We start from the raw sequence: 24669 nt of genomic DNA, 5'->3' as shown, positions 1-24669 counted from the left end.
CACAACGGACTATGAGATGCTGTAGAGACATCGTGGCCCCGCAACTAAGGCATCACCATCAGGTAGGTATGAAAATAGTGCAAGAAGTGATTGGGGGCTGAAGCTCGAAGAAAAAGCTCATTACCAGTAAAGGAAAGGTGAGATGGAGGAGAGATGAAGCTCTGCCCAGTGCCCACCGCCCCCACGACCGACGTTTGCTTACTTCCTGACTCGCAGCCAACATCGACTTCCCTCCTTCGCCCCCAACTTGACCCACCAATTCATTTGCTGCAGGACCATTGCACTGCCGCCATCGTGCTCACAGTATTCTCGCCGGGGATTCCGGTTCGTCCGCTCATTGTTCCTGCCGCAAAGCTAAGATCTGATCAATGAACTGACATGAGTAAGCTAATAGGTTTCAACTTGAGTCTTTGCTGTCCACTGTGAGCCGTACTATCGACTGACTGTGGCCCAATGGCAGTAGAAGTCATGGGCCCTTGATCTCCATGACCCAGCAGCGCCTACCATGTTTGAGGAATACCTTCATCGGCACGGACAACGAAATAGCCCATCCCTAGCAACGTCTCGAAAACATAACACAAGTGGCACGATGATAACACCATTGAGAGAAGCAACAGTCTAATCCTTGTGATCACTTTTAAACCAGCAATTGACCAACATGCTTGGCAATATAATGGTTCTCAACAGTTGAGTAATCATGATTAGTTGTATTCTTAGTTGGGGAGTGACGCGCGCTGACCATGGTTTCATATTCCACCTCACAGTTAGCATCTGAGATGAAACCTATTTGTCTCTTCTATTCGCCCATCCTGGAACCAGAGACCCTGGAGTCTTTAGTCCTACCGAGTCATACGAAGTGACCATTAGGAATGCGACTTGGATAGCGAACTGCCATCATCGGATGTTCTCCAGGCATATCAGCCCCCAAATGTCAGGAGTGCCCTGCCTGCTCAAGAGTTAGCCCATCTCTGCGACCCCTGGATGATCGGTCCAGAGATTGTCTCTGCGGTCCCAACAGATGCGACATTGTCAGGCAACCAACCCCAATGAGCAGCAAACGTTCCACGAGGGCGTTTCAGTTCTGGGCTGTCATGTCATGCCGGCTTCCGTGAGTTGCGTTTCTGTGGCTGAGTAGCGTTGCGGGAGTGTCTTAAGAAGTGACCGGCGCTAAGCCTTGAACACATTTCACAACTATGTTGCCAATTCGCTCCTGTCATCGGCTCTCTGGGGTTGCGTTGGCACCCAAACGCATTTCCTGTCTACCAGTATGAGAGGCTCCACCATCATTTTCAGACCTCTGATGTCCCTTTCCCTTTCAGACCTTGGGGTCTGGGATTTTGTATGAAAACGGCACCGTCAATTGGGTTTCATTTATTTTTATGACAGCTTGAATCTGAAAAGGCCGTTGGACTGATGCCCAATGACGACACCCATATACAAATGCAACAATACAAGCTATGTACTGAATCAACGGCGAAGGCAACCCTTTTTGCACAGGCATCTTCGGCGACATTCACGACGCCCACTATGAGCTGGTCGACTCCTTCTCCTTCAGTCCAGTCTTGGTCTCCACATGCTCCTTACTGAGATGCTGCCGGGTGATGAACATGCTGGCAATAAAACCAACAGCCGCCACACACGCATACAGGATCCAAATATTACGAAGGCTCCAGGCATAGGCGGTTTTTACCGCCTGGCGTTGACCTGCATCCTGAACAGCAGAGATGATCACCACATTGGACGCAGCTTCCGACCCCGAAAACTCATCCAGATATGACGACGACAAGCCTGCGGCGCGGAGATCTCCCTGTCGCATTTCCATACTGTTCTGGAACACGACACCACCCAGCACCACCGACATGGCCATCGCCACGTTGCGAATGAATCCAAATGTTGCGGTCGCACTTGCAGTGTCCCGCTGCGAGACGTTGCTCTGTAGAGCAAGGAGGGGCGGGAAGAAGAGCAGGCCGCATCCCATGCCGGTTACAATCTGGTATCCAATAATCTTACCCAGCGATGAAGTGGTGTCCAGATTGATGAATAGCCCGACACCGAGAACAACGAGGGTAGTTCCCGCCCAGACGATCTCTAGGTATCGGCCAGTGCCATGGATGAACAAACCAGCAAACAGACTGAGGGCGGCTTCGGTGAGCACGAATGGGAGAATCATAAGTCCAGAGTGTAAGGGAGTCGCTTCTTTCGCTGACTGGAAATAGGTCGGGAGATAGTACTCCGATCCGAGGAAAGCCTGATCACCTGGGTGTTAGTAAGTGGCCTACAAGGTGAGAGGATACAGGTCAGACTCACAAAGCCGTGGGTGAACGCGACCAGAAAGCAGGCAACATTGGATCTGTTGTGAAAGACACCCAGTGGCATGAGCGGATACTTGGCCAAGCGCTTCTCACTATAAATAAAGGCGACCGACATCAAGGCGCCAAATACGATAAGACAAATCACCTTCGGCGAGCCCCAGGGGAAGGTGGCTCCTCCGAAATCTAGCCCCAAGAGAAGCAAGATGATGAGGGCAAGCATGGAGAAGCTACCCCACCAATCGACTGCCTTGATGCCGGCCAGCACTGGCGTCCTAGGGTTGTGAATGTCCAAGAAGAAGAAAAGCAGCACAAATGCAGTTCCACAGACTGGGAGGTTGATCCAGAAAATCCATCGCCAGGAGACGGATTGAGTAAAAGCACCACCGACAAGAGGGCCCATGGCCCCCGCAATGGCCCAAATGAACTCAATGAGCCCCATGAAAAGGCTGCGAAGTCTGTTCGGAGGTTAGCATTCATCATTCTGGAGTGCGGGTGGGCACCGGTCTCATACCGAACACTAAACAAGTCAGATATAGTGATGGTGATCAACTGAATGAGTCCACCACCAGCTATACCTTGTAAGCCACGACCCGCGATCAACATGGGCATGTCAACCGCAGTAGCACAGATGATTGATGCGCCAAAGAACAGGGCAACGGCAGTGAGCAGAACGGGCTTTCGTCCCCAGATATCGGAGAGATTGGCCCAGATATTAGAACTAGCCGCATTGGCCAGGAGATATGCACCGCCGATCCAGACATAGCCCGACGCGGAGTGCAGTTCTGACGAGATGGTGGGGGTTGCCGTAGCCACGATGGTCTGGTCTAGGGCTGAGATGAAAAGAGCAAGCTTGATTATGCGCGTATCAGTAAGGGCTTATCAGTCGGGCTCTCTAACAAGAACTTTGGCTGGAACGTGCATGCTTTGGCTGCGGAGACATACCGAAAGAGCAATCATGGTCGCAAAGATCTTCCAGTTGCTGCGAGTCGCCGGGGCATCCTGACCCGATTCGAGTCTCTGGATCTCCGACTGCGAAGTGCCTGGTTCTGGACTATGGCTCGATAATTGTTCGTTATTGTCCGAAACGCCCGAGCCATGCGTCTTTGCAGTCGCAGGTTGAGACGGAGACGAGGACGCTTCCATCTCGACCGGGACGGAACTCTGCTGAGCAACGGCGCCCATAATGAAGGACTATGAATCAGTATTGAACACGGGCCTCTATCCTGATGCTAGAGGAGAAACAGTACAAACGACAGGAAGGGATTGGAGAGAAATCTGGGTTGAGTCAAAGCGGTTTGTTCTGTTTGTCTTTCTTCCCATTCTTGGCTCGGAAGACATCCCGAGGTCCTTACAGAGTAATTACCATTGATATCGCATCAGATTTGACTAATGATGCATCAGAAAATGATCATTCGAGAAGAAGGGTCATCCACTTTTGGATAAAAGTAAGTCATCGTATCACTAACACTTGAACGCATTGATCCGGCTATTCTGGCCTAAATCTTGGCATGAGGATTACCGTCTCGGAACCAGACCAGTTCACCAAGTATATATTCGGCAGCAAACTTGACATTGGCTTTTGCTGTTGTTTAGTGATATGTGTGCAACATCGTGTAGTTTGGATACTATCTCCTCTTATTTGTGGTATCAAACGCGAGCCATGACCTCTTGCTCGCCTTTTTTGTAGAAGAGCATTGGTCCACAGGGCGGTATGGTATGGCACGCAAACTACGTATAACCCTCAACCAAGTATCGCCCATCGGCACAAACGATTCGACTGACTGCAGGGAGTTGCCGCTTGCCACCACCAGTCGTGAATCAATATGGGGGCTGCGAAGGCTAGCTCATATGATCGAGCTATATGACCTGGCAGCTTCTGACATCATGCGTGATTTCCTCCCGGGGGCGCCGTGGAACCTGCTCCAAGGCCGCAGCTGGGAATATTCCTGGATACAATAGGTTGTTCGTGACATGTAATGCAGCTTCTCTCGAAGACAGCCTAACTATCCCGCTTCTGAAGCTGATCTTCAAAGGGTGATCTAGCCCAGTCTAGACCCCTCTTATAAGAATGAAAACCACTGGTAGATAGTTTAGTGAATCATATACCATTGAACATGTTTGCTTCCTACAAACCAGCATGCTTGTTATTACTCCAAGGAGTATCTGTGTAAGTGCATGCACGCGTGAGTTGCTGATTTGAAGACGGTTCAATGGTTCGCCAAGCAGTAAGCTACGAGTACCATAGTATGAGATCTTGATATGGGGTCGGTCGAGACAGCGTAAGTGGTGCACGAGGCGAGATAAATGTGCGCTTATAGTACTGTCGAGTATGCTGCTGCTCGAACATCAAAGAATAAAACTGAATTGAATACCAAAGGCTAGCATAGAACATTGGCAATTGTTATAGGCAAAGTGATGGGAGCAGCATGGACTACATTATCACATGCTTGATGGAACTGCCGACGGGCACGAATAATGCTAAGCCCGATATGGGAAGTAACCATGAAAATGGGGACCGAGCTAGACCCAATGTAGGAAGCTCTCACTTTTGCGCAAAGCAGTGGCCGATCGCCTCTCGCGGGCTCAGTCGTCCAACTCAGCAAATACAACTCAAGACTCACTCGCTTCGCCAACACAAGGGTTCTTGAGTCTTGCATTGAATGCTTGACATAACACTTCACAGGCATACATACACCAACGCGATTGTGAACGTGTGCAGTTATTATCTAATACCACATTGTCAAGACAAGAACGACTCTCAGGCTCAACGTCATAGCGGCTGACGAAGCGATTACCATCCGAGATCGAATCACTTTCTCTCTCCCTCCCTCTCCCATCCGTTTTCGGTCTTGCTGCTGCTTTTACCTTGCCCAACTTATCCTAGGCATCCCAAGCCTTTTCTGGTGTAGCTCCCTTCTCCGATTATTCAATCTCTTATTTTTCCTATGCTTTTGTCTGCATCTGATGCTGTTTGATCTACTCCATGAGCGGGCTCCTCTCCTCTTTGTTGATTGAACCCGTCGTTCGGCAGGCCCGTCGCCTCTCACAACAGACCACTCCACCACCGTCCTCCGACTCCCTCGCAGCTGAAAAAGATCGTGCCTCAATCGTGGCCAGTAATGGCACCGATCATTCTCACAGTACGGTCATGATCGATTCAGACAACCCAGTGGATCTGCCAAATGCCGGAGATGCGGGGTCTGAAGATAGCCGCCCTGTCCCATCCACTCCACCTTCGAACAGCTCGCTGAGTCGAGTTTCTCATGGACTAGAACACCGGTTCCCCGCTGGATGGACAATCAATGCAAGTCCTGCCGGCGTATCACGGAATCTCTCTCCCCAGATGACGCGCACAAACCCCTTGGCCAGCCCACAGCAGACCGTCTCAGCTCTAACTAGGCAAGATGCCTTCCAACCGTCAAATCCACACTCGCAGACCCCGGAGCAGGCATTGAGTAGCATTGTTGGGACGGACGAGTCCGGTCCTTCGGCGCTCCCAGAGGACGACGGAATGGGTGCTCTACGGAGCCGGATTCATGCGATTCGAGATTTGGGTTATAGCAACACAGACCAGGCACGCATGATTCACGCACTGATGACCGAGAAATACAACCTCCACCGGGTCGACTCTGCCGACCAAAGTACTCCCAGGAGTCCGACGCCTCTCACTCCGCAGAGCCCGAAGCAGGACGAATCTGCTCGCCGATGGAGCATCATATCCTTGGAGCGGTCGCTATTACCTTCGTCCTCCACTCCTGTTAAGAGTGAGATCTCCTATAACCTGACGCCGGAAGATCTGGTGCCGACATATGCACCAAAGCCAGAACTAGAATCCCCTGCCTGCGAGGTTGACGATCTGGACCTCGAAGAGGTGGAGGAAGTCTTTCTTGGCTGCCCACATTATAAGACAAACGTCAAGGCGCAGTGTTTTGACTGCAACAAATGGTACACATGCCGGTTCTGCCATGACGAGGTCGAGGAGCACCGTATGGACCGGCCGAAAACAGAGCACATGCTCTGCATGCTGTGTGGGGAAGCCCAGCCTGCAACACAATCCTGCAGGAAGTGCGGCGAACAAGGGGCGCAGTATCACTGTGATATCTGTAAGCTTTGGGACAACGACGCCAACAAGAGTATATATCACTGCGGTGATTGTGGCATCTGCCGCATCGGTAAAGGGTTGGGGAAAGACTTCTTCCATTGCAAGGTGAGCAGACCTATAAGCCCAGCTGAGCATTGTGGGAAGCTAACCAAAACCTAGACATGTAGTGTCTGCCTTCCTATATCTATCGAGAACACTCACCGATGCATTGAGCGATCCACGCAATGCGATTGCCCCATTTGCGGAGACTATATGTTTACTTCCCCGGAGACTGTAGTATTCATGCGTTGCGGCCACAGCATTCACCAACGGTGTCTTTCCGAATATTCCAAGACTTCGTACCGCTGCCCGATCTGCAGCAAAACCATCACCAACATGGAGTCTACATTCCGAAATCTGGATCGCACAATTGAAAGCCAACCTATGCCGGCCGAATTCAAGGACACCAAGGCTCTGGTCTATTGCAACGACTGCAGTGCGAAGTCTGTCGTGAGATATCATTGGCTGGGACTGAGATGTGATCTGTGAGTCTAGATGCTTCTCTATGCCTATCTAAACTCTAATGAGATACAGGTGTGAATCGTACAATACCGCACAGATTCGTCTGGTTCGAGGCAACGCTTCAGACCCTTCTGCCCTGGAGAGTGATAGCGAAGGAATTTCGACACCGCGGGCCAGGTCTTCCTCGCATGGCGCTGATGAGAGCGGTCTGCCTGCGTTCGAGTCGCTGCGCATCGACACTAGCTCAGTTCCCGGGCCCGACTCTCGGCTTTCTGTCCCCATGTCTGCCGATCCGAGTCGGCAATTCGCCTCCTACAGCTTGACTCGTGATCGTGCTGTGTCGCCCGTCATCAGAAACTACTTTGGCATTCCGCCTGACCGCGATTCGGAGCGGTCGCAGTCGACTTCCTTCTTCAGCGGCCTCACATTTGGTGGCGTCGGCGGTGGCGGAGGAGGAGGGAACGAAGATGGTGGTGAACTTCGATTGTGGGGCACCAAGTTCAAGTACAGCTATGGTTTCCTCGGGCAGGAAGCTGAGTCCGTCGACGGCGCGTCCGATGCCGATGCCGAAGAAGACGAGGGTGACGGTGCCTCAGGGAACAGCGGCTCTGAAGACGGCAGCGACGAGGAAGAGGATGATGACGAGGGTATTGACATCTTTGGCCACCGCTGAGCGTGCTACCCACAACTCCTGCAGCGGCATGAAATAGGCTTGCCTATTTCCCGATGCGGCTACTTTCTGACTTTGGCCACAAGCCGCTGACCTCGTTCGCATAATCGAAAAGTGACGACCGACAAACTACATTGGCGAAGACGAAAGTTGGCTGGACCAACTAAGTGACTTGTATGATATCGTGCTATGGATATGGTGGGCGTCTAGTGATGCATGACTCGGTCCGCAAACTCGCTTGTTTCTTACGGATGATACATTTTGCATTTATATTCGGCGTCTGAGTTGCAGGGACGATGATATGCTTAAAATGTTGGGACTCGCGATGCATTGAATGACACATCTCGCATGCATGAGGGAGAGAGGCATAGTCTAGATTTTTTATTGATTTTAACCATTCAACTACTACTAATTCTGCTACCTAACCCTCTCTGTCTCTTCTTTACACATACTTGTATAATCAGTTCTAGGCAGCTAGCTGCGTCCTGCTTCCTGCAGCTGCATTGTAAATCGGGATTAGTCAGCCGGGCTGGAAGCGGCGCCTTCGACGGGCTTCATTCTTCTTCCGGCCTGATGACGACGAAAGGTGAAATACACTCCCTCCCCTGGTCGATCCCATGATGGACGCCCTGGAAAGCCATGCTTTCTATCCCCCTGGCTTATCTTCTCTCGTATCATACTCCTTCCTACATACTTCCGGGCTGATTTCGTGACTGGTCGCCTTGCTTAGCTTCTGCCTGTGACCCTCTCCTCGACATTGTTGCCCTTTGTCCCAACTACCGTTCTCTCACTCTGACAAACACTTGGACTTACACCCACACTTTCACTTTCACTTTCACTTTCTACTAGTTTCAACACTCCAACCAAACTCTCCTCTGCTGAAACGGAGCACGGATCTCCTCCCAGGGATGCTCCGAACTGCAGCCTGATCCGTCCTGAACGAATTCCCAACTCTCCTTCTATCTACACTACAATACAGGGGTCATCCACGGAACCTGCGTATCTACCCGATCCCGTCTCGTCATCGCCCTCTCATATCTCGATATCTCGGTTAACCCCCCGCTTCCCGTGGAATCGTCCGCAGAATATGATCCGTCGCAACTCCGACATCGACGTCCAACTCTCCGATGCGGCCCCCCCTCCCTCCGTCGAATCCGAACCTCCGACAGAAGCAGATGTGGAGATGATGGCTGATGAGCCAACACTACCCTTGAACCTGCCCACCCACCTCGCCGCTCGCTTTGCTCGCAAGCCGAGTGTCGTTCGCCGCTCCTCCGCTGCCTCCTCCCGCCGCAGCTCGATCTCCTCCCTGAACGGGCCCGCCCATGGCGCGTCCTCGACCGAACACGTAGCGCATCACCTCCGACGGACCTCTATTCTCGAGAGTCGCAAGGCTCGACTCGCGGACCGCGCCTTGCACGCGGAGAAAGTCAGGCTCCGGGCTGCCTTGGCGAAAGCGGCGACCCGGAACCTGCAGCGGGAGGAGCGAGCCCTGGCTGCCCAGCAGGCCCGGGAGCGGCTCTTGGCGGAGATCACAGCCAAGTGCGAGGAGGAAGTCCGGCGGGCGAAGAAGAAGGCCGAAGACAACCGGGAGCGCAAGGCCGCCGAACACGCTCGACTCCGCTTGGAGATCGCGGAGAAGTTCGCCGAGGCGGAGAAGCGCCGGGCGCTCTACCAGCAGACCCAGCGGCGCCACCGCACGAGCAGTCTGCCCTCGACTGGCGACGAGAAGAAGATGCCCAAGCTCAACGCTCAGGCAGTCACGCGGGATGCCGCCGCTCGGATCATCCAGCGGGTCTGGAGGACCTATCACGCGAAGATGGTCATGCGTGGTTTCCTGGCTCTCGACCTGACTACCGATCGTATTCAAGAGAAGGATTTCGAGGAGGTCGGTGTCCTATTGTCGAGTGAGCGGGTGTTGGAGGCGACGGCCCGGGTCCTTCGGCTGTGTGGCCTGCAGGATATGGAAAGCGGCACAATGGGTGGACGGGGTGCGGTGCGCACGTTTCTCAGCAGTTACTTGATTGTTACCCATCCTACTGAGGTGTTGAGCAGCAACGGGGAGCAGGAGCAAGACCTTATGGCGAAAGCGCGGGAGCTCCTCGTTGCGTTCGAGCTGGTGACCCCTCTGCTCTCCTCGGGGTGCTGTTCTCCCGCGGCCATCTCCACCGAGCTGCAGGCTCTATGGGAGGCCTATAATGTCTTCTTCTCCGCGTTTCACGCATGGAAGTCTCACGATTCCAGTGTCCTCATTGAGATCATGTTGGCCCAGTTTATCGAACTGGAGTTGATCTGGCAGACAGTCAAGAATGATCGTGCCGGCGGCGTCGCAGAGGACTATCGCCAAGGAATTCGGCAGAACCAGATCTTGCTCCTTGCTAGACTGAAGCGATTGGCAGGCGCTGATAAGGCCATGGAAATGGTGCGGAATGCCCTGAAGAAGGCAAAGCGCGAGAAGAAGCGGACCGCGTCCAAGCAAGCCATCCCTCGGTCGGCGGAGGTCGCAACCTCTTCAACGGAAGCCCTCACAGAGAGCGTTGCTTCCCCTATCAGTGAGACTTTCAACACCGTGGACAGTGGGGTGCTGCATGAGCTAGACCGGCAGCGTGTTTCTCCCCACGAGCGATTCACTCGGATGCTGACGGCACTGCCGGAGAATCGAGCTCTCGTGCACGAGCTCTTGATCAACAAGGAGTTCCGGATTGACGAGAAACAATACACCGAGCCACGCAAGCGAATCATGAAACACATGTGTGACATGATGCGTAAAGACGTTGAAGCTGGCCTGGAGACAAACTGGACCGTGGCCATGGCTACGGTGATCCAAGACCGTTTGCTTCGCTCACTGCGGCCAGGGAATTCGCTGCATGTGCTGATCAGCGAGGTGCTTGACCCCAAATTGGTGGAGAACCAGTGCAGGGCCGGCGCCTTCTCCTACGACAGCTTCTTCAATTTCATGAATACCATTTTACCCAAGCTTTGCGCTCCGTACCGTGATCCGGTTGTCAAGGCATTTGCCGAGGACACGTCGGGAGACGCCATTGACCGACTTGCCCGACTAATGGGCATCATCGACCTCCTCTCCCTTGACCACACCAACTTCATGATCCAGGTTGCAGCGCCACAACTGATCCAGGAGGCTCCCGGGTATGAGCAGAGGACCTTCGAGAAGGGTCTTCAAGATGGCACTCAGAGCTTGGGTAAGACGCGGCGCTTTTGGCGAACGCACCGCAAGATCATTGCAGAAGAGATGCGCAAGCGTGACCCGGAGAACGTGCACGGGGAGCCACGACCGCCAAGCGCCAAGGTCTATGCGCAGGGGATTGTGGATCTGGTGATGAGCAACGCGCCTGTCTCCGAAGAGCTCATCCCGGAGACCCTGGAGCTGGATCGTCAGCGACTTGCGCGATTACATGCCCGGGCGTTCCGGATCGTTGCCACCGCTTCGATTCTCCTGACGGCCAAGAACCTGTTGAAGCGCGACGTGCGATCTCAATGGAAAGCGGAAGCGGACCGGATCTTGTCCTTGGACTTCAATGAGATCCAGCCGGACCGGGTTCAATCCATCCTGGAATCCACTCATCCGATGCCACCCAATGCCAGTGCGCAGCTGGCCGCAACCATCCGCCGCGTTCTGGTGCCCGTTGCTACCGCCTGCGCCGCCGCCCACACCGAGGGAGAAGGCACCCAACCAGCCGTGGAGATCCAGGTCGAATCGACCGTCTCGTCCGCGGCCTCGTACACGTCGGATGGCGCCAGCTCCGCGACGGCGGCGACGAGCGGCAGCGGCAACGGCACCTCCGGCTTCGCCGATCCGGTGGCCCGACTGATCCTCTCGCGCCTGCGCGCCCACATCCTGTCGCGGCTCAGCGCATCCAGCGCCAGCGAACGCGTGCGGGCCACGACGACGGCCAGCCAGAGTCTGGCCGGAGCGGGCATGCCCGAGTTCGTCACGGAGGTGGGGCAGCTGACGGACGAGATGGAGAAGATGCGCGAGGTGGATTGGCTGTGTCATGGGATGGTGTACGAGCGCATTCTGGGCGACGGCAACGCTTGAATCGTATAAGATTGTCATTGTCAGGGTCTAGGTTGGTGGGCTGGGCTGGGCTTGGCTTGGCTTTGGTGTATTAGGGATACGGGTACTACTTCTACTTGTCTAGCTAGGTACAGGACTTTGGAACAGACTGAGATTACTTACTTGATTCCTTCTGTGCGAAATTGCTTGATAGTCATGATTCCTGTGAACTTGATTCATTCTATATTTCGATCTCATGCGTATGGAGTGCTAGTCTGTTGTACTGTACTATCTCCAAGGTCGCGAATATTGTTTGTGGAAGGAGGAAGAAATTTTGATCGTCATAGAATCCTCTTTTACGATCTCCAATCAAGTAAGAATACTCAATCAGCATTTAGATATGAATTTAGAATCCAAGAGACTACTGGTTGGTCAACCACAACAACCAAAGAAGCGGGTTGCCGGCGTTAGTTGCAAGGGTGCGATAACCCGGAGTCGCCCCATGAGACAAACAGAAGATAGGTTACTGACCACTGCATGTTGTAAGTTATCGATAGAGGTTGGGACCGATGCAGGCATAAAGTTGCTGCTGTGTGCATTTCGCAAAGCAAAGATTGTGGAGGGCGTGCCCACTACTACGTTTGAGTAACTGTTTGTAACTGAACTGTAGGTATCTTCCTGCGGACAACAAACAAAGAACCTGATGGATTCTGGAATATGAGTGGTGTATGTGTACTACTGTATGTACACAGCAGAACCACCACCGCTTTTCTTTGTTACTTCCATGAAAGGTGCGTTTTCTCTCTCGCGCCGCTGTGAATTACCGGCAACGCGTGCGCGAGAGACTTTTCGGTGACTTGTTACTCACTACTCGCTACTCGCTACTCGCTACACGGAGTTGTCGTTTGCTTGCTCTGGGGACAGTACATACACCTCGGCTGTTTGCATACAAACCAGCGAACGGAACTAGACAAGACGCCCGAGATTTCGAGTCCATACACATCTTCCAAATGGCGAAGACACCACGGCGATCACCGAGGATTTCGCCTTGCTCCAATCCAGTGACTGCTGCCGCCGCCATGAAGACCCTACTTCTCACCATGGGGCCATGCGGTGGACGAGATTGCCACTGTGCCTCGGGCTCGAGCACCTCCCAGCTGGACGGGTTGTCGAGTGCCGTGGCGTGTGACAGATGTTCTCACCCTCTCAGCGAACATGATAGTTACTGTGAGCTCTCTTGGTGTTCTCTATGGGCGAGCCTTACTGGGTGGAATACTGACGCGAAGAAACACATACACACTCTCTAGATCCGCCCGGTTCTTCAGGCCCTGCGAGCCGACGACCTGCACTGGTGACTGAGCCGCTTGGTGAGTTTTTGGTTACTTCTCTGGATTGTGAGGTCGAGGTCGAAGGCGAGGAGGTCAGAGGAACATGGATAACCAAAGCTTTGCACAGGCATCGAGTCCCCATTATCATGCGACCCCAGTTCATCGACGAGCTGATCGCCCGGTTGAACCGCTACCATCTGATCCGCGTCAACGGGACGCCGGCGTCGGGCAAGACCTCGATGGCGCGGGTGCTGGCCAACGAGTTGCTCGCCCGCTTCCCGCAGACCCCCGTGTATCTGCTGTGCGACTGGGAGTGGGACGACGTGCGGATCGCGGGCGGCTGGGCGCGCTATCTGCAGCAACAGCTGGGGACGCATGGCCGTCGGCTCATCACGCATCCCGGCTTCTTGCTGTTGGATGAGGCGCAGCAGACCTACTGGGACCCGCAGCTCTGGACGGACCTGTTCAAGTCCATCACCGGCAGCAGTGCCATGAAGATCGTGGTGTTCACGTGCTATGGCTCGACCGGCTCCGAGCCCGGGCGTGCGACGACGATGCGAGAGCTCCCCGAGAAGACACCGATGGTCTTTCAACCGCATCAGCAGATCTCGCTTCGGCCGGAGGAGACCGAGGAGACATCCCCGCGCTGGAAGCCGGTGGGCTTGCTGCTCGACGAGACCGAGGCCCACGAGATCTTGGATCGATATGTGCCGAACACCGTGTCGAACGGGGCGAACATCTTGACCAAGGAGTTGAAGCATGGCTTGTTCCTGGTCAGTGGGGACACGCAGGCTTGCTGGTGTCCCTCGCCGACGCCCTGGAATTGATCCCGGTAAGTCTGGCCTTGCGTGACATGAGATTCTTGGTGGGGTGGGGGTAACCTTATTGTTTTGTCCGTGACAGGAGATTTATGCTCTGATCAGGAAACGCCAGCCACTCGACTGGACGACAGTCAGCCAGGGACTCTTTGGCGACTGCCGACGATTGTTCGGCATCATTCAGCACCTCCCATTTGCTCGGGGGTTGCCCAAACAACGAGTGGTGCAGCAATCCGCTTACGCGAGTGTCTTCAAGAACGCTATCGTGTACGATGGGACTCTGGAGTCGAGCTATGCTGACAGCCCGGATCAACAGCGGGCTCTGCAGGCGATCTGGAAGGAAGGACGGCTCCATGCGAAGCTTGTGCTGGGAGAGACACGCTATGTGTTTCCTACCCAGATCCATCGATGGTTCGAATCTCCTTGTCTATGATTACTTCGCCATAGGTTGGCTAAGAGTATTTGACTCCAGGTCTTGTCAGTGCCTTTTCTTCCGCGACGACGCACCGGCCAAAGAACTGGCCTATCGATCCCCACTGGAGATGGCTACCGAAGCCATTCGCCAGTTCGACCCGCACCAGCTGTCGAAAACTGCGAGCACGCTGGAAGATCAATACCAGAAGGAGTTCTACCGCTGTCTCTTCCCGCTCCTCCTCGAGTACCAGATCGCGATGTCGCTGGAGTATCTCATCAAGAAAACGGCGGGTCTTCGGAGCGGCAGGATCGACTTCCTGGTTGAGCAGAAGAAGTGGGGGTTGGAGCTGATGCGCGACGGCGACCGGATCACACAGCACATGCGACGCTTCGAGGAAGACGGCCCGTACTTTGCGATGATCAGGGACGAGCTGATGCGGGATTACATTGTGCTGAATTTCACCCAGACCCGACCACGCAGGAGGTATCCAGGTAATACTTGACCTTTTCTCATCATACCCGAAGACAAGAGATAGTTTTGAGTCTGACATAGCTTCGCTAGGATACCGCAGCCACCTGTATCATGTGGTCTTCTCCGAGGACTGCCGTAACGTCCAGGTCCTGGACGCGTCGGATCTGAGTGAAGTCGTTGCTTTTGTGCTGGGCGAGAACGCAAGTTTCTTCCCTTAGATAGCCTAGTACTTGGTTTTCGTCCTTGTGTCCGGGCCTACTTCGATAGCAAAATGCCCTTTGAGCAATGTCCCTTCGTTTGGCCATATATGATGCGCGTGTATTGGCGTCGTGTGAGTATCAAGTAGGGCAGGCAGTCTTGTGGCCTCCTCATCTTGGCTTCCGTGGGTGGTCGGCACAGATAGCAAGCATTGCTTCGTTTGTTCGAATGAGGACTGCACAGGTAGTCAGAGCCATGAGCATCATGACTAGCATTCCGACTGACCTGAAGTTCAGGTCTCCTAGAAGTTGGGTAGTTCGTTACTTTTCCATAATTCCATCAGTATGAGTATATGCAGCCAGTCGAAAGAGGCAGGCGGTAAGATAGCAGACTTACCGAGTATACGTAACTTACCGCCTCACCGCCGCCCGCCCGCCTCCCCCGCCGCCGCCGTAGCAATCGGCAGATTTCCAGCTCCGCTCCGCTCAGTTCTTCCGACAACCCCATTGCCATCAGAACAACCCCCAACCCCCACCCTCACCTACCTCCTCTTATACCGAAAAAAACAACCGAAAGCAACAGCGCAAGCAAAATGCCGAACCCCCCAACCCCGCCCCCCTACACGCTCACCCCGCTCGCGACCCTGGACCCCCCCTCGCAAGAGCGCACCTGGCAAACGGCCCCGCACCCGCGCCTCCCCATCGTCGCGACCTGCAGCGCCGACAAGACCATCCGGATCTACTCGCTCACCAACTTCCGGTTGCTGTCAACCATCACGGGCGGCCACAAGCGCAGCGTGCGCACCGCGGCGTGGAAGCCGCACGTCACGGGCGAGAGCGTGCTGGCAAGCGGGTCGTTCGATGCGACGGCGGGGATCTGGCGGCGGTGGGATAACTACACCTCCTCCCAGATTCAATCGCAATCACAGGGGAACGAGGACGGGGACGCAGCGTGGGGCACATCCACATCCACATCCACCCACCCCGCCCACCCCGACCCATCCGAAGAGATCCCCGAGGCGGAAGACGACGACGAGGAATGGCGCTTCGCCGTGCTCCTGGACGGGCACGACAGCGAGGTCAAATCCGTCGCGTGGTCCGCTTCCGGCCTGCTGCTGGCGACCTGCTCGCGCGACAAGTCCATCTGGATCTGGGAGGATCTGGACGACGGGGACAATAACTTTGAGACCGTCGCGGTCATGCAGGAGCACGAGGGCGACGTCAAGTGCGTCGCGTGGCACCCCGCCGAGGAGTGTCTGGTCAGTGGCAGCTACGATGATACGATCCGCGTGTGGCGCGAGGATCTGGATGATTGGGGCCAGGTGGCGTGTTTGCGGGGGCATGGGGGCACGGTGTGGGGGGTCGAGTTTGAGGGGCCCCGGGAAGGACGGGATGGGGAGGGCCAGGGGGAGGATGCCGTGGAGAAGTACCGGGCGTTGTCCGGGCCCAGGATTATCTCGTGCTCGGATGATCGCTCCGTCAGGGTGTGGCGGCGGCAGCCGAAGTTGGGCATGACGACGGAGTTGGGCCTGGGGAACATGCCGAGTATTATTCGGCCCACGGGGTTGGATGAAGTCTGGGAGCAGGAGGCGGTGTTGCCCGCGGTGCATGATTTGGCCGTCTATTCGGTGGCGTGGAGTCGGAGGACGGGCTTGGTGGCTTCGGTTGGCGCGGATGGGAGGGTCGTAGTTTATGAGGAGAGGCGGGTTGATGCACCGGTTCCAGAGGGAGGGGAGGGCGAGGAAGATTCGAAGCTGTCGCTGTCGCTGCTCCCTCCGACGGAGTGGGTGGTCGTTGCACTCCTTAATGGGGCGCATGGCATCTACGAGATCAATCATGTGGCGTGGGCGAAGCGCGCGGATCGGGGTCGCGACCCCTCCAAGGAGGAGGAGGTACTGATCACCACGGCTGATGATGGCAGTGTCAAGGTGTGGACGGTGCAGCAGTGATCGGTGCATGTGTCATAGGTCATAGGTATAGACTTCGGATATAGAGAAAAGTCTCTGCTGAGAGCATAGGTCCTCCCAGCTATACACCACCGTAAAAGCACGAAAGAACAATTCTAAGCTCCAATACATAAACTCCAGTATGTCCACAAAGATTCCATTTTCAGCCCCAAACAAACACCAAAAGGTACAATCAAGTGACTGGGAATCATAGATGATCACCCCCCCGCGCCGCCGAATGCTGGCCGTGTTCGCCCCGCTGCTCCTCCTCATCACTGTCCTCGCCCACCGAATAGTGCTCCCGATCCAGACCCGGCGAGTGCAGGTCATCCAACTCCGACTCATCAAAGTCGCCCGCCTCGACATCGCCGCCCGTGCGCTTGTTCTGGAACCGTTCCAGCACCGAGCTACTGCTGCTCATGTTCTTCTGCATCACGCCCCGGTAGCCGTGGTGCCGCTGGCGGCTGCGCCAGATGAAGAACCCCCACACGATCACCCCGATGATCACCACCACGAGGACGGCCTCGCCGGACTTAGCGTACGCCTTCCACTCCGTCTCCTTGAGGCGCTGCTTCTCCTGCTCCTCGGCCGCGGTGCTGTTGGGGTGGCCGCCCACCGAGGTCTGCGGCAGCTTCTCGCCGTCGATGCGCGAATCCGTCGGGTGGCCGCCGATGCTGGCGATGTCCACGTTCATGAACCGGTCCAGCATGTCCCGCGTCTGGCGGGGGAGGTCGTACGGCACCATGTGGCTGGAGTTGTAGATCAGCACGTAGGTCAGGTTGCGCGCGTATTGATAGATGCCCGTCGCCTCGCCCTCGAAGGTCCAGTCGTGTCGGGGCGCCCACACGCCCGGCGAGGTTTCGAACCCCGTACCGCCGCCCCATTTTAGGTTGTTGATCAGTTGCTCGGTGCCGACGTGGTTGCAGATCAGGTCCTTCTCGCCGCTGAACAGGAGGATCTCCACGCCGGATTCTAAAAGCTCGGGCAGGAGTCGGACGGATGGCACCGATCTCTGAGGGTTGAAGTTGCTGCTGACCGCGCCGGAACACTCGGTCCAGCCCGACTTCTTCGCCGGGTCGATGTGCAGAGCTGCCACCACGTCCTCTCGCTGTAGATAGGGCTTCACATCCACCAAGTCCGTCGGCCAATTCATTCCGCAGGCGTCCAAGCTGTCGCGCAAACGGATGTCATACATGTTGTAGCACTGGTTGTTGACAATCGTCTTATCCAAGATGCCATTTAGAATCTTCTCGCAGTCGTTGACGTGGATCCTGTTCTTGCCCGCTTCCAACCGTGACTGGCAGACGGACTGCAGCACTTCGAGTTCCTTGGCCGCCGAGCTGCCTTCCTCGATGAGCCCCTCTTCGTAGGCGAACGGCAGGTAGGACATGTACTGCTCCTCGGGGGCGATCCAACCGTTGCCGATAAGAAGACCTTTCAGCTGCCACTGCGCGGTGTTGGAGTTGGAGACGTTCTTGTTGCGTTCTTGCATGGCCTTCGCGATATAGGGAATATGTTGTCCAGCGTAGGACTCGCCCGCAAGGTAGATCTATCGACTGTCAGAAACACGACCCCTCACCAAGTTGACACCAGGGAACATACATCATCACTCTCGTACTCCGGAAACAGCTTGAACCACTCCTCCAAGAATACCACGAATTGCGCCGCCATCGTGTCGAGCTCGTGAATGTAGCTGTCAGTGTTGACGTAGCTGAAGCCCGTTCCAACCGGATTATCGACAAAAAGCAGGTTGGCAAACTCGTCCCAGGAGCCCTCATTGTATTCGAGGGTGTGATTGTCCTTCAGTCGATACGGTCCAATCTCCATCAGCGCTCCGTCCATCGAGGAGCACCCAGGCCCGCCATTCAACCACACCACGGTGCGTTGGCGGTTGGCGATGTGCCGGTTTTGATAGTGCCAGAAGAAGAGATGTCCATTGCTCTGGGCGTCGACCTCAACGTGCCTGAGCCGGAGGGAAAAAGGGGTTAGCTTTGGTTGATGGAATGCGACAAGCGTTGGAGCGGAAGAGCTCACCCAGCGTGCATTTTCAGCAGCGGACCGTCCGGTGCACCCGGCAGAGAATGGATATAATAGTCAGCCGCCGACTTGGCCGCGACAGCAGCGGGACTCAGTAGAAGGAGCGTCGACAGTGCCCATGTCGACATCTTGGTGATGGAGCTGCCCCCGCGGGACGATAAGGAGAGCATTTCGGGGATTGTGATAAGGTAAGGTGCGAGGTCGAAGGAGGAATTCGAACAAAGAAAGTGTTGACAGGTCGGCACAAAAATGGATCGGATAGGTCCCGAGTGGACTCGTGTCAGCGCTCAAGGACTCATCGATCAAAGTGTCCAGTTCCGGCGCGTGCTGACTGAGACCGAATCTCTCCCCGGTCGAGGCGGAGCTCCGGAGATAAAGGGAGGTGGTGGTGACTGACGGTGGTGATTGAGGTAATTACGCAGGGAAGGGATGTGGATGAGTGAACGGAGGAAGCTGTCGAGCGCCCTTCCCACAGTACTTGGAGGAGACAGGAGAGCCGGATAACACCAAGGGAAGAGGTGAAGGATAATAGACAAGACGAGGAGAAAGATGAAGGGGAGGTGGAGGAAGTCCAAGGCGGCTGAGACGGAGACGGAGACGAATGGATGGCGTGGCCCGAACGGGCGGGTATCGTCCGTATCGTTACCTACTGGACCTACTCTTACCCTTTTGGGGTCTCTATAGACCTGCTGCTGCCTTACACTCTTCCACTTAGCATAATCTTATGTGAGAAAATTCAGAGTAGTTGCTATCATTCGGGCCCTCAATAAAGAGTATTGTATTGTCCCTCGTGGATGCTGACTATCATTGACAATCTGAGTTGCATTCGCCCGATTCATCCATCTCGATGACACTTGGTACAGTCTACTCCAGGTCCCAATGCAGATCCATCCCAGCATCGCTCGATCGGTTTACTTCCAATTCCAAGCTGGGTGAATTTTTTTGTCCCTGTGCATTCATGGAGAGCTATAATCTTAGGCCGATCTTTCACTTAATTCAGATGAGATCATCAATACCCTGGTCGGCGTCTTTCTTGATCAAGTCCACCATGCCCTGAGAGATGTTAGCAGCGGCGCAGTCAAGACACGACGAGAAAAAGGCAAGCTTACCGGAGGCATGATGGGCTGACCATCCTTGTCCACAACATAGCGGAAGGGCATCTCAGTCCGTTCGTGCTCGTTGATCAGGATCTCGGGGTGGTCAACGTATTTGATGTCCTCCAACGGAACTGCGGAAATGTCAGTCTTCATCTGAAACATGCAAGATCGCAGTCGAGGACTAACTCTTATCGTGCACAACTAGGCGAGTGACGCGCACAGCTGTATCCGTGGTCATTTGCACAGGTCCCAGTCTACGGCCAGCATAGCCCTTCTTTCTCAACTCCGAGGTGCGGTCTGCTTCAGGTCAGTATCATGACGAATCTGTTCTTCATCGACTAGACATACCGCGAGGTGGGTCATCGCCTAGTGACCGAAGAAGAAAATCCTTTGAGTCAGCCAGCAGAACAACGAATTGAGCCGATCTCCGGAGGAGACCCGACAGACTGCAAAGAAGGCGCCTCACCCAGGATTCCACCGAAGAGAAAGACATCGAACGTCTCTGCATCAGCGGGGCTCAACTCAACCGTGGCGGAAGGGTCCAACAGGCAGACCCGAGACTTGCGGTCCGCAAAAATCTCCTCCACACTGCGGTGCTCGACGTTGAGGCCTGGGGTGGCCGCCAGATCCTCCGGCATCTGCAGGGAGGTGGGCACGGAGCTGAGCAGAAATCTACTCCCCGAGGCATGCGCTTCACGGGCAATGCAGCCATACTCCAGAGCGGACCAAGCGCCCAACTCGGGGTCCAGATGCTCGACCACGATGGTCACAGGACCCGAAGAGGAGGTTTGATCACTCATTTTGGTGCAATGGGAAACGTCCAAGTCGGTCTGGCCCGCGGACAATGAACGTGATGTCGGTTATAGTAAGTGTGGGGTTCAGGAACCTCTTGTGACACCGTGCAGGCTCGGATTCACCGGTTCTTAAAACCAAAAATTAGCCTAGAACTAAGGGATGGGAAGCTTGTAGCTATTGCCAATCGATCTAGAGGTGGTCAACGGTGCGAAAAGGCTGGATTGTGAGCAATATCAGATGGTGGAGGGGCAGGAGGAAAAAAAAAAGCAGAATTCATCATAGAGTTGGATACAGATTGATACGGCCGATTGCATACACTGCCTGCCTGCCTGACTGAGGTTTCCTCCCCCATTCAACCGTCGGTTGAAACTGAGCAACCCGGAGACACTGCAATAGATATGTCATCAAATGAACATTGGAGGACTATTCATTCTACCAGTTGGTTAGGTTCAAATTTACTATTCTCTTTTTGCGCCCTTTGTGCCTAACGGGGCAGCAAGATGAGTCGACTATACGGAGTACTGTCCCTGCCTTTGAAAGCACCATCTAAGCTATATCATTAGTACCTTTTGGATCATTGTCTGAGACACACTAGATCTTATTTCAAGCATCCTATTCCTATTCCACCCCCTGGTCCTCAGCATGCAGTAACTTATCGAACGACGACTGCCTGATCTTCCCCGATAATGAGGCGTTGGTCAGATCGAGTGAAACCGATACTGTATTGTTTGGTCACCGTTTGAAGTGGAGACAGTCTGCAGCTCCATGCCGCTAGGCTGAATGCAGACTCTTGCCTGCTCAGATAGGATTAGTGGGTAGGAAGTGGTGGAACACGGGGGTTGATTACAGGGCGGTCACCGCCCGATGTCGTACGCTCTCCGCCAACAGATGACCATACCATTACCCGTCCATACCGACTGGTACAGTACCAGGCGACTTATTAAGTTGTTCTACTGTATACATCGACAGTACTTCTTCCCCTCACCTGCAAACGCTTATCCTTCAAACAACTCTTCTGTTCCTATCCATGATTTCCTCTTATTTCTTTTGATTCCAGGCTCTCTTCATCCGTTGCCTTTTCCGGTCTAACTTTCTTACCTCTCATCTTCTGCAGCCTGTGCAGAGGAAGTTGTGATCTATACCTTATTCCCTACGTACTGCATACTACTTACAGTTTGCTCCCCGCTGGAGGTGGTGGGGTTTCCTGACGACACTCCCAATAACTACTAAATACCCGCACCACTCAATCACTCACTCACTCACTCACTCCTCCATCTCCGTTGTCCGCCTCAACTCACCTCAAATCAATCCAACTTAATCCCCCCCACCCCCACCCTCGCCTGCTCCTTCTTCTTCTTTTCCTTTTCTCCCTCTCAACTTACCTTTCTTCCTACTTTTCCTGTTTCATCCGATTCACAATCGATTACGTCGAAAACACAAGCATTCACAATGAATCCCCATCAGCAGAATAAGATCGATACCAGCGTATGCTCTCCAGTCAGATCTATCTTGGGCTACCGACCCATTCCCCATCAGGCTGGAACTAACAACCATCTCTCCTCAAGTCGCTGAGCCCCGATGAGCAACGCTTGCTGCGTCTCTACGGCAAGATGCCCAACAAGAAGGATCTCCTGCAGAACAAGCTGAAGGTATGCTCGTCCAAACACCCTCCAACCCGATTCAACCACTCTTCATGGCTAACCCTCGTATCTTGCGCCCTGCAGGAGCGGAAATACTTCGACTCCGGCGATTACGCCCTCAGCAAAGCCGGCAAGGCCTCAGACGTCGGCGTCACCAACATCGGCTCCCAACACCCCGTTCCCGAGAACATCCCTCACCTGACTGCGACCTCCCCCGGCGCCAACAACCCCGGCGCTGCCGGCAATGGGGGCAGCATCAGCGCCCAGGGCGGCCAGCAGGTCCCCGGTAGCATCAGCGGCCATCCCGGCTCCATTGGATTCCAGAGCCGCAGCCCCGTCAAGGAGGCCAGCTTCCTGCAACGGGGCACCAGCGTCGATGAGGCCGACGGAAACAACCTCGATGCAGTCGCATCTCAGGATCCTACCGATGCCGGCAGCGTGAGCCCACCTCCGGCTCGAGGTGGTGTTCCCATCCGTCAATAAATGATCTCCCCCCGCCGTCTCTTCTCATGATCTCATTACTTTCATGTCATCCTTTTACTTGGTTACCTCTCTTCCTTCGTATATCTTTTGTTGGTTCCGTCCCGGTGGTCGGTGGTATTTAAAAGAGTGTTCTGGCGCCATGGATTCCCACGTCACGTTGTTTCTTGACATTCCGATGTATTCACGACCTTATCTTTATCCTTATCATTGATCATTGGCCTTTTTTTTTTTTTTTCTTTCCCCTTATCTTTTGTCTTTCGGATGGATTCTGCCTGACACAGACTGAAACAAAGTGGAAGGTTGAGCAACCAGGCGGAAGTTGCCTGCATGCTACAGCACTCGCCCACCCATCTGTGGCAAAGACGAGCTGACCAGTTCCCGATGGGATCCTCTCCATCTGCCGATCATAGCCTGCTCCAGCCGCTCTGTGCGTCCACAGTATGAGTATCCAGCATGCTAGCGCCAAGCGGAGTGTCTCAATCATTACGAAATGACGCAAATCAGTCTTCTTTCTTCTCTCTTCCAGTTCTTTGTCTATATTGGAAGATCGTCCCGGGTACGCACTGTCTGCCTCGTGTCTCCGTTCTACCTCATAAGCACGAACCGTTTTATGCCTCTAGCTTGCGCTCAAGAAACGGGAATACGTCGTATCTGATGCCTGTATGCTTTCCGTGGTTTGATGCCTCTATTCTCCTCCCTGAAGGTGTGTTTAGATCCAGGCCCGGTAACACCTAAATTGAACCCCTGTGGATATGGCGAGTTGTGGGCCATTGACCACCTCTTTACTCACCGTTGGTTCGTTTGTCGTCATAGCCGCTTTCCAGATTCTGGCGCGTCTCGCCATCCTAAATTGTACTTGTTGGCTGTGTACTTACTTCTTCACTAACCACTCCAAATCCCGGAAGCGCCGTTCTGGGAGGTACTCCGTAAATGCTACTTGTATTCTAGATTGAAAAGGCGTGGGTAAAGAGTCTTCTTTCTCATAGATTTCAAGTCTGGTTTGCGAATCGGAGCTTAGAAAACCGCTAAATATGGTACTCGAGCTCCGCAGGAGCAGGAAAGGAGGAAGAATGGAAAGATGTCGCTACAGAGGCGAAGAAAAGAAAAATAAAAAAAAAAGATCAAAAAAGGAAGAAAAGAGAAAAAGAAAAACCTGTCACCGTGAACAGCAAGTGGGGGTATAAGATTCTCCATCTAGTGCAAACAGTTTTCAAGAATCACAAGCTAAGAAAGGCAAGGAAGGGTAAGTTGCAGAGCTTTGGATCAAAAAGAAAAGAACCACAGGAAGTAGCGTTGCAGAAAGTCGCTAGACTGGGAAGAATGGGTATAATAGCAATAATCGGAGATGGGATCATAAGAGATGCGGATAGGTCAAAGATAAGGATGGAGCGAGGCGTATCGGAGGGACAGAGAGAAACAGAGGAAGCGGTCCGGAGCGGGTTCGACCCAGGGACTCTGTCGGGTGGGGTTGGCGTCGTCCGAACCGCGCGGTGTACATGAACTGGACCGCCCCTTGGTATGGAGACCAAGTAATGGGTCTTAGATCATGCTAGAAATGTTATGTGGATTGCGAAGTCCCCGGGGACAGTGTCCGTCCAGCCGTGATGAGCACCATTTGGGGGGTGGCTAAGGAATAATGTAATGCCTTGCATGTCCATAGGAAAAGCAAGGTGCAAGGACGACTGATAGGCATGTGAAGTCGCGGGCACGCATTGTAGCTGCTTCTGCTAGATGGTCCTCGGTATCCCTCCAGTCCGGCTATCATGCGGCTAACAAGCGAGAGAGCGTTAGATGGCGTTACTACCTAAGCAGCCAGCATGCAGTAGAGACCCTAGCTGGATA

At 54.2% G+C, this 24669-nt stretch overlaps 8 protein-coding genes across 8 annotated transcripts; 4 read left to right on the top strand and 4 right to left on the bottom strand.

Annotated features, from left to right (window-relative positions):
- Positions 1–1525: 1525 nt before the first annotated feature.
- On the bottom strand, positions 1526–3455 carry BO86DRAFT_308643 (MDR family MFS transporter; the record flags this gene model as incomplete). The annotated part of the gene is made up of 4 exons (XM_025667788.1): positions 1526–2248; positions 2308–2767; positions 2824–3161; positions 3255–3455. 4 exons carry the CDS (start codon positions 3453–3455, stop codon positions 1526–1528), a joined length of 1722 nt encoding a protein of 573 aa, XP_025529738.1.
- Positions 3456–4921: 1466 nt separating this feature from the next.
- BO86DRAFT_358401 (RING finger and CHY zinc finger domain-containing protein) lies at positions 4922–8004 on the top strand. The gene is made up of 3 exons (XM_025669742.1): positions 4922–6519; positions 6574–6938; positions 6988–8004. The coding sequence occupies exons 1-3, from the start codon at positions 5296–5298 to the stop codon at positions 7586–7588; spliced, it is 2190 nt and encodes a 729-aa protein (XP_025529737.1). The 5' UTR covers positions 4922–5295; the 3' UTR covers positions 7589–8004.
- Positions 8005–8672: 668 nt separating this feature from the next.
- BO86DRAFT_377696 (IQ calmodulin-binding motif domain protein) lies at positions 8673–14850 on the top strand (the record flags this gene model as incomplete). Its single annotated transcript, XM_025670595.1, has 9 exons — positions 8673–11608; positions 11948–11973; positions 12011–12142; positions 12353–12391; positions 12908–13584; positions 13707–13760; positions 13832–14157; positions 14219–14652; positions 14723–14850. The coding sequence occupies 9 exons, from the start codon at positions 8673–8675 to the stop codon at positions 14848–14850; spliced, it is 4752 nt and encodes a 1583-aa protein (XP_025529736.1).
- Positions 14851–15464: 614 nt separating this feature from the next.
- On the top strand, positions 15465–16778 carry cia1 (iron-sulfur cluster assembly protein CIA1; the record flags this gene model as incomplete). The annotated part of the gene is made up of 1 exon (XM_025667393.1): positions 15465–16778. A coding segment is annotated over one exon (1314 nt), but the record flags the coding sequence as incomplete, so codon positions are not given.
- A 26-nt stretch (positions 16779–16804) lies between these two features.
- Positions 16805–19388, bottom strand: kexA (serine-type carboxypeptidase kexA). The gene is made up of 3 exons (XM_025671651.1): positions 18810–19388; positions 18378–18738; positions 16805–18324 (listed from the first exon to the last, which is right to left on the bottom strand). Exons 1-3 carry the CDS (start codon positions 18938–18940, stop codon positions 16984–16986), a joined length of 1833 nt encoding a protein of 610 aa, XP_025529734.1. The 5' UTR covers positions 18941–19388; the 3' UTR covers positions 16805–16983.
- A 221-nt stretch (positions 19389–19609) lies between these two features.
- Positions 19610–20943, bottom strand: BO86DRAFT_387672 (SAM-dependent methyltransferase). The gene is made up of 5 exons (XM_025671650.1): positions 20376–20943; positions 20258–20275; positions 20096–20206; positions 19922–20040; positions 19610–19865 (listed from the first exon to the last, which is right to left on the bottom strand). Exons 1-5 carry the CDS (start codon positions 20707–20709, stop codon positions 19809–19811), a joined length of 639 nt encoding a protein of 212 aa, XP_025529733.1. The 5' UTR covers positions 20710–20943; the 3' UTR covers positions 19610–19808.
- Positions 20944–21973: 1030 nt separating this feature from the next.
- Positions 21974–23054, top strand: BO86DRAFT_35424 (endosulfine family protein). Its single transcript, XM_025669573.1, has 3 exons — positions 21974–22189; positions 22270–22353; positions 22429–23054. Exons 1-3 carry the CDS (start codon positions 22154–22156, stop codon positions 22825–22827), a joined length of 519 nt encoding a protein of 172 aa, XP_025529732.1. The 5' UTR covers positions 21974–22153; the 3' UTR covers positions 22828–23054.
- On the bottom strand, positions 22934–23419 carry BO86DRAFT_35420 (uncharacterized protein). Its single transcript, XM_025669568.1, has one exon. It carries the CDS (start codon positions 23309–23311, stop codon positions 23039–23041), a length of 273 nt encoding a protein of 90 aa, XP_025529731.1. The 5' UTR covers positions 23312–23419; the 3' UTR covers positions 22934–23038.
- Between the last annotated feature and the right edge of the window lie 1250 nt (positions 23420–24669).

The sequence above is a fragment of the Aspergillus japonicus genome, assembly GCF_003184785.1.
Source record: "Aspergillus japonicus CBS 114.51 unplaced genomic scaffold BO86scaffold_12, whole genome shotgun sequence".
Taxonomy (NCBI): Eukaryota; Fungi; Ascomycota; class Eurotiomycetes; order Eurotiales; family Aspergillaceae; genus Aspergillus; species Aspergillus japonicus.
The sequence above is the reverse complement of the archived record's forward strand: the minus strand, read 5'-3'. Positions and strand labels throughout refer to the sequence as shown.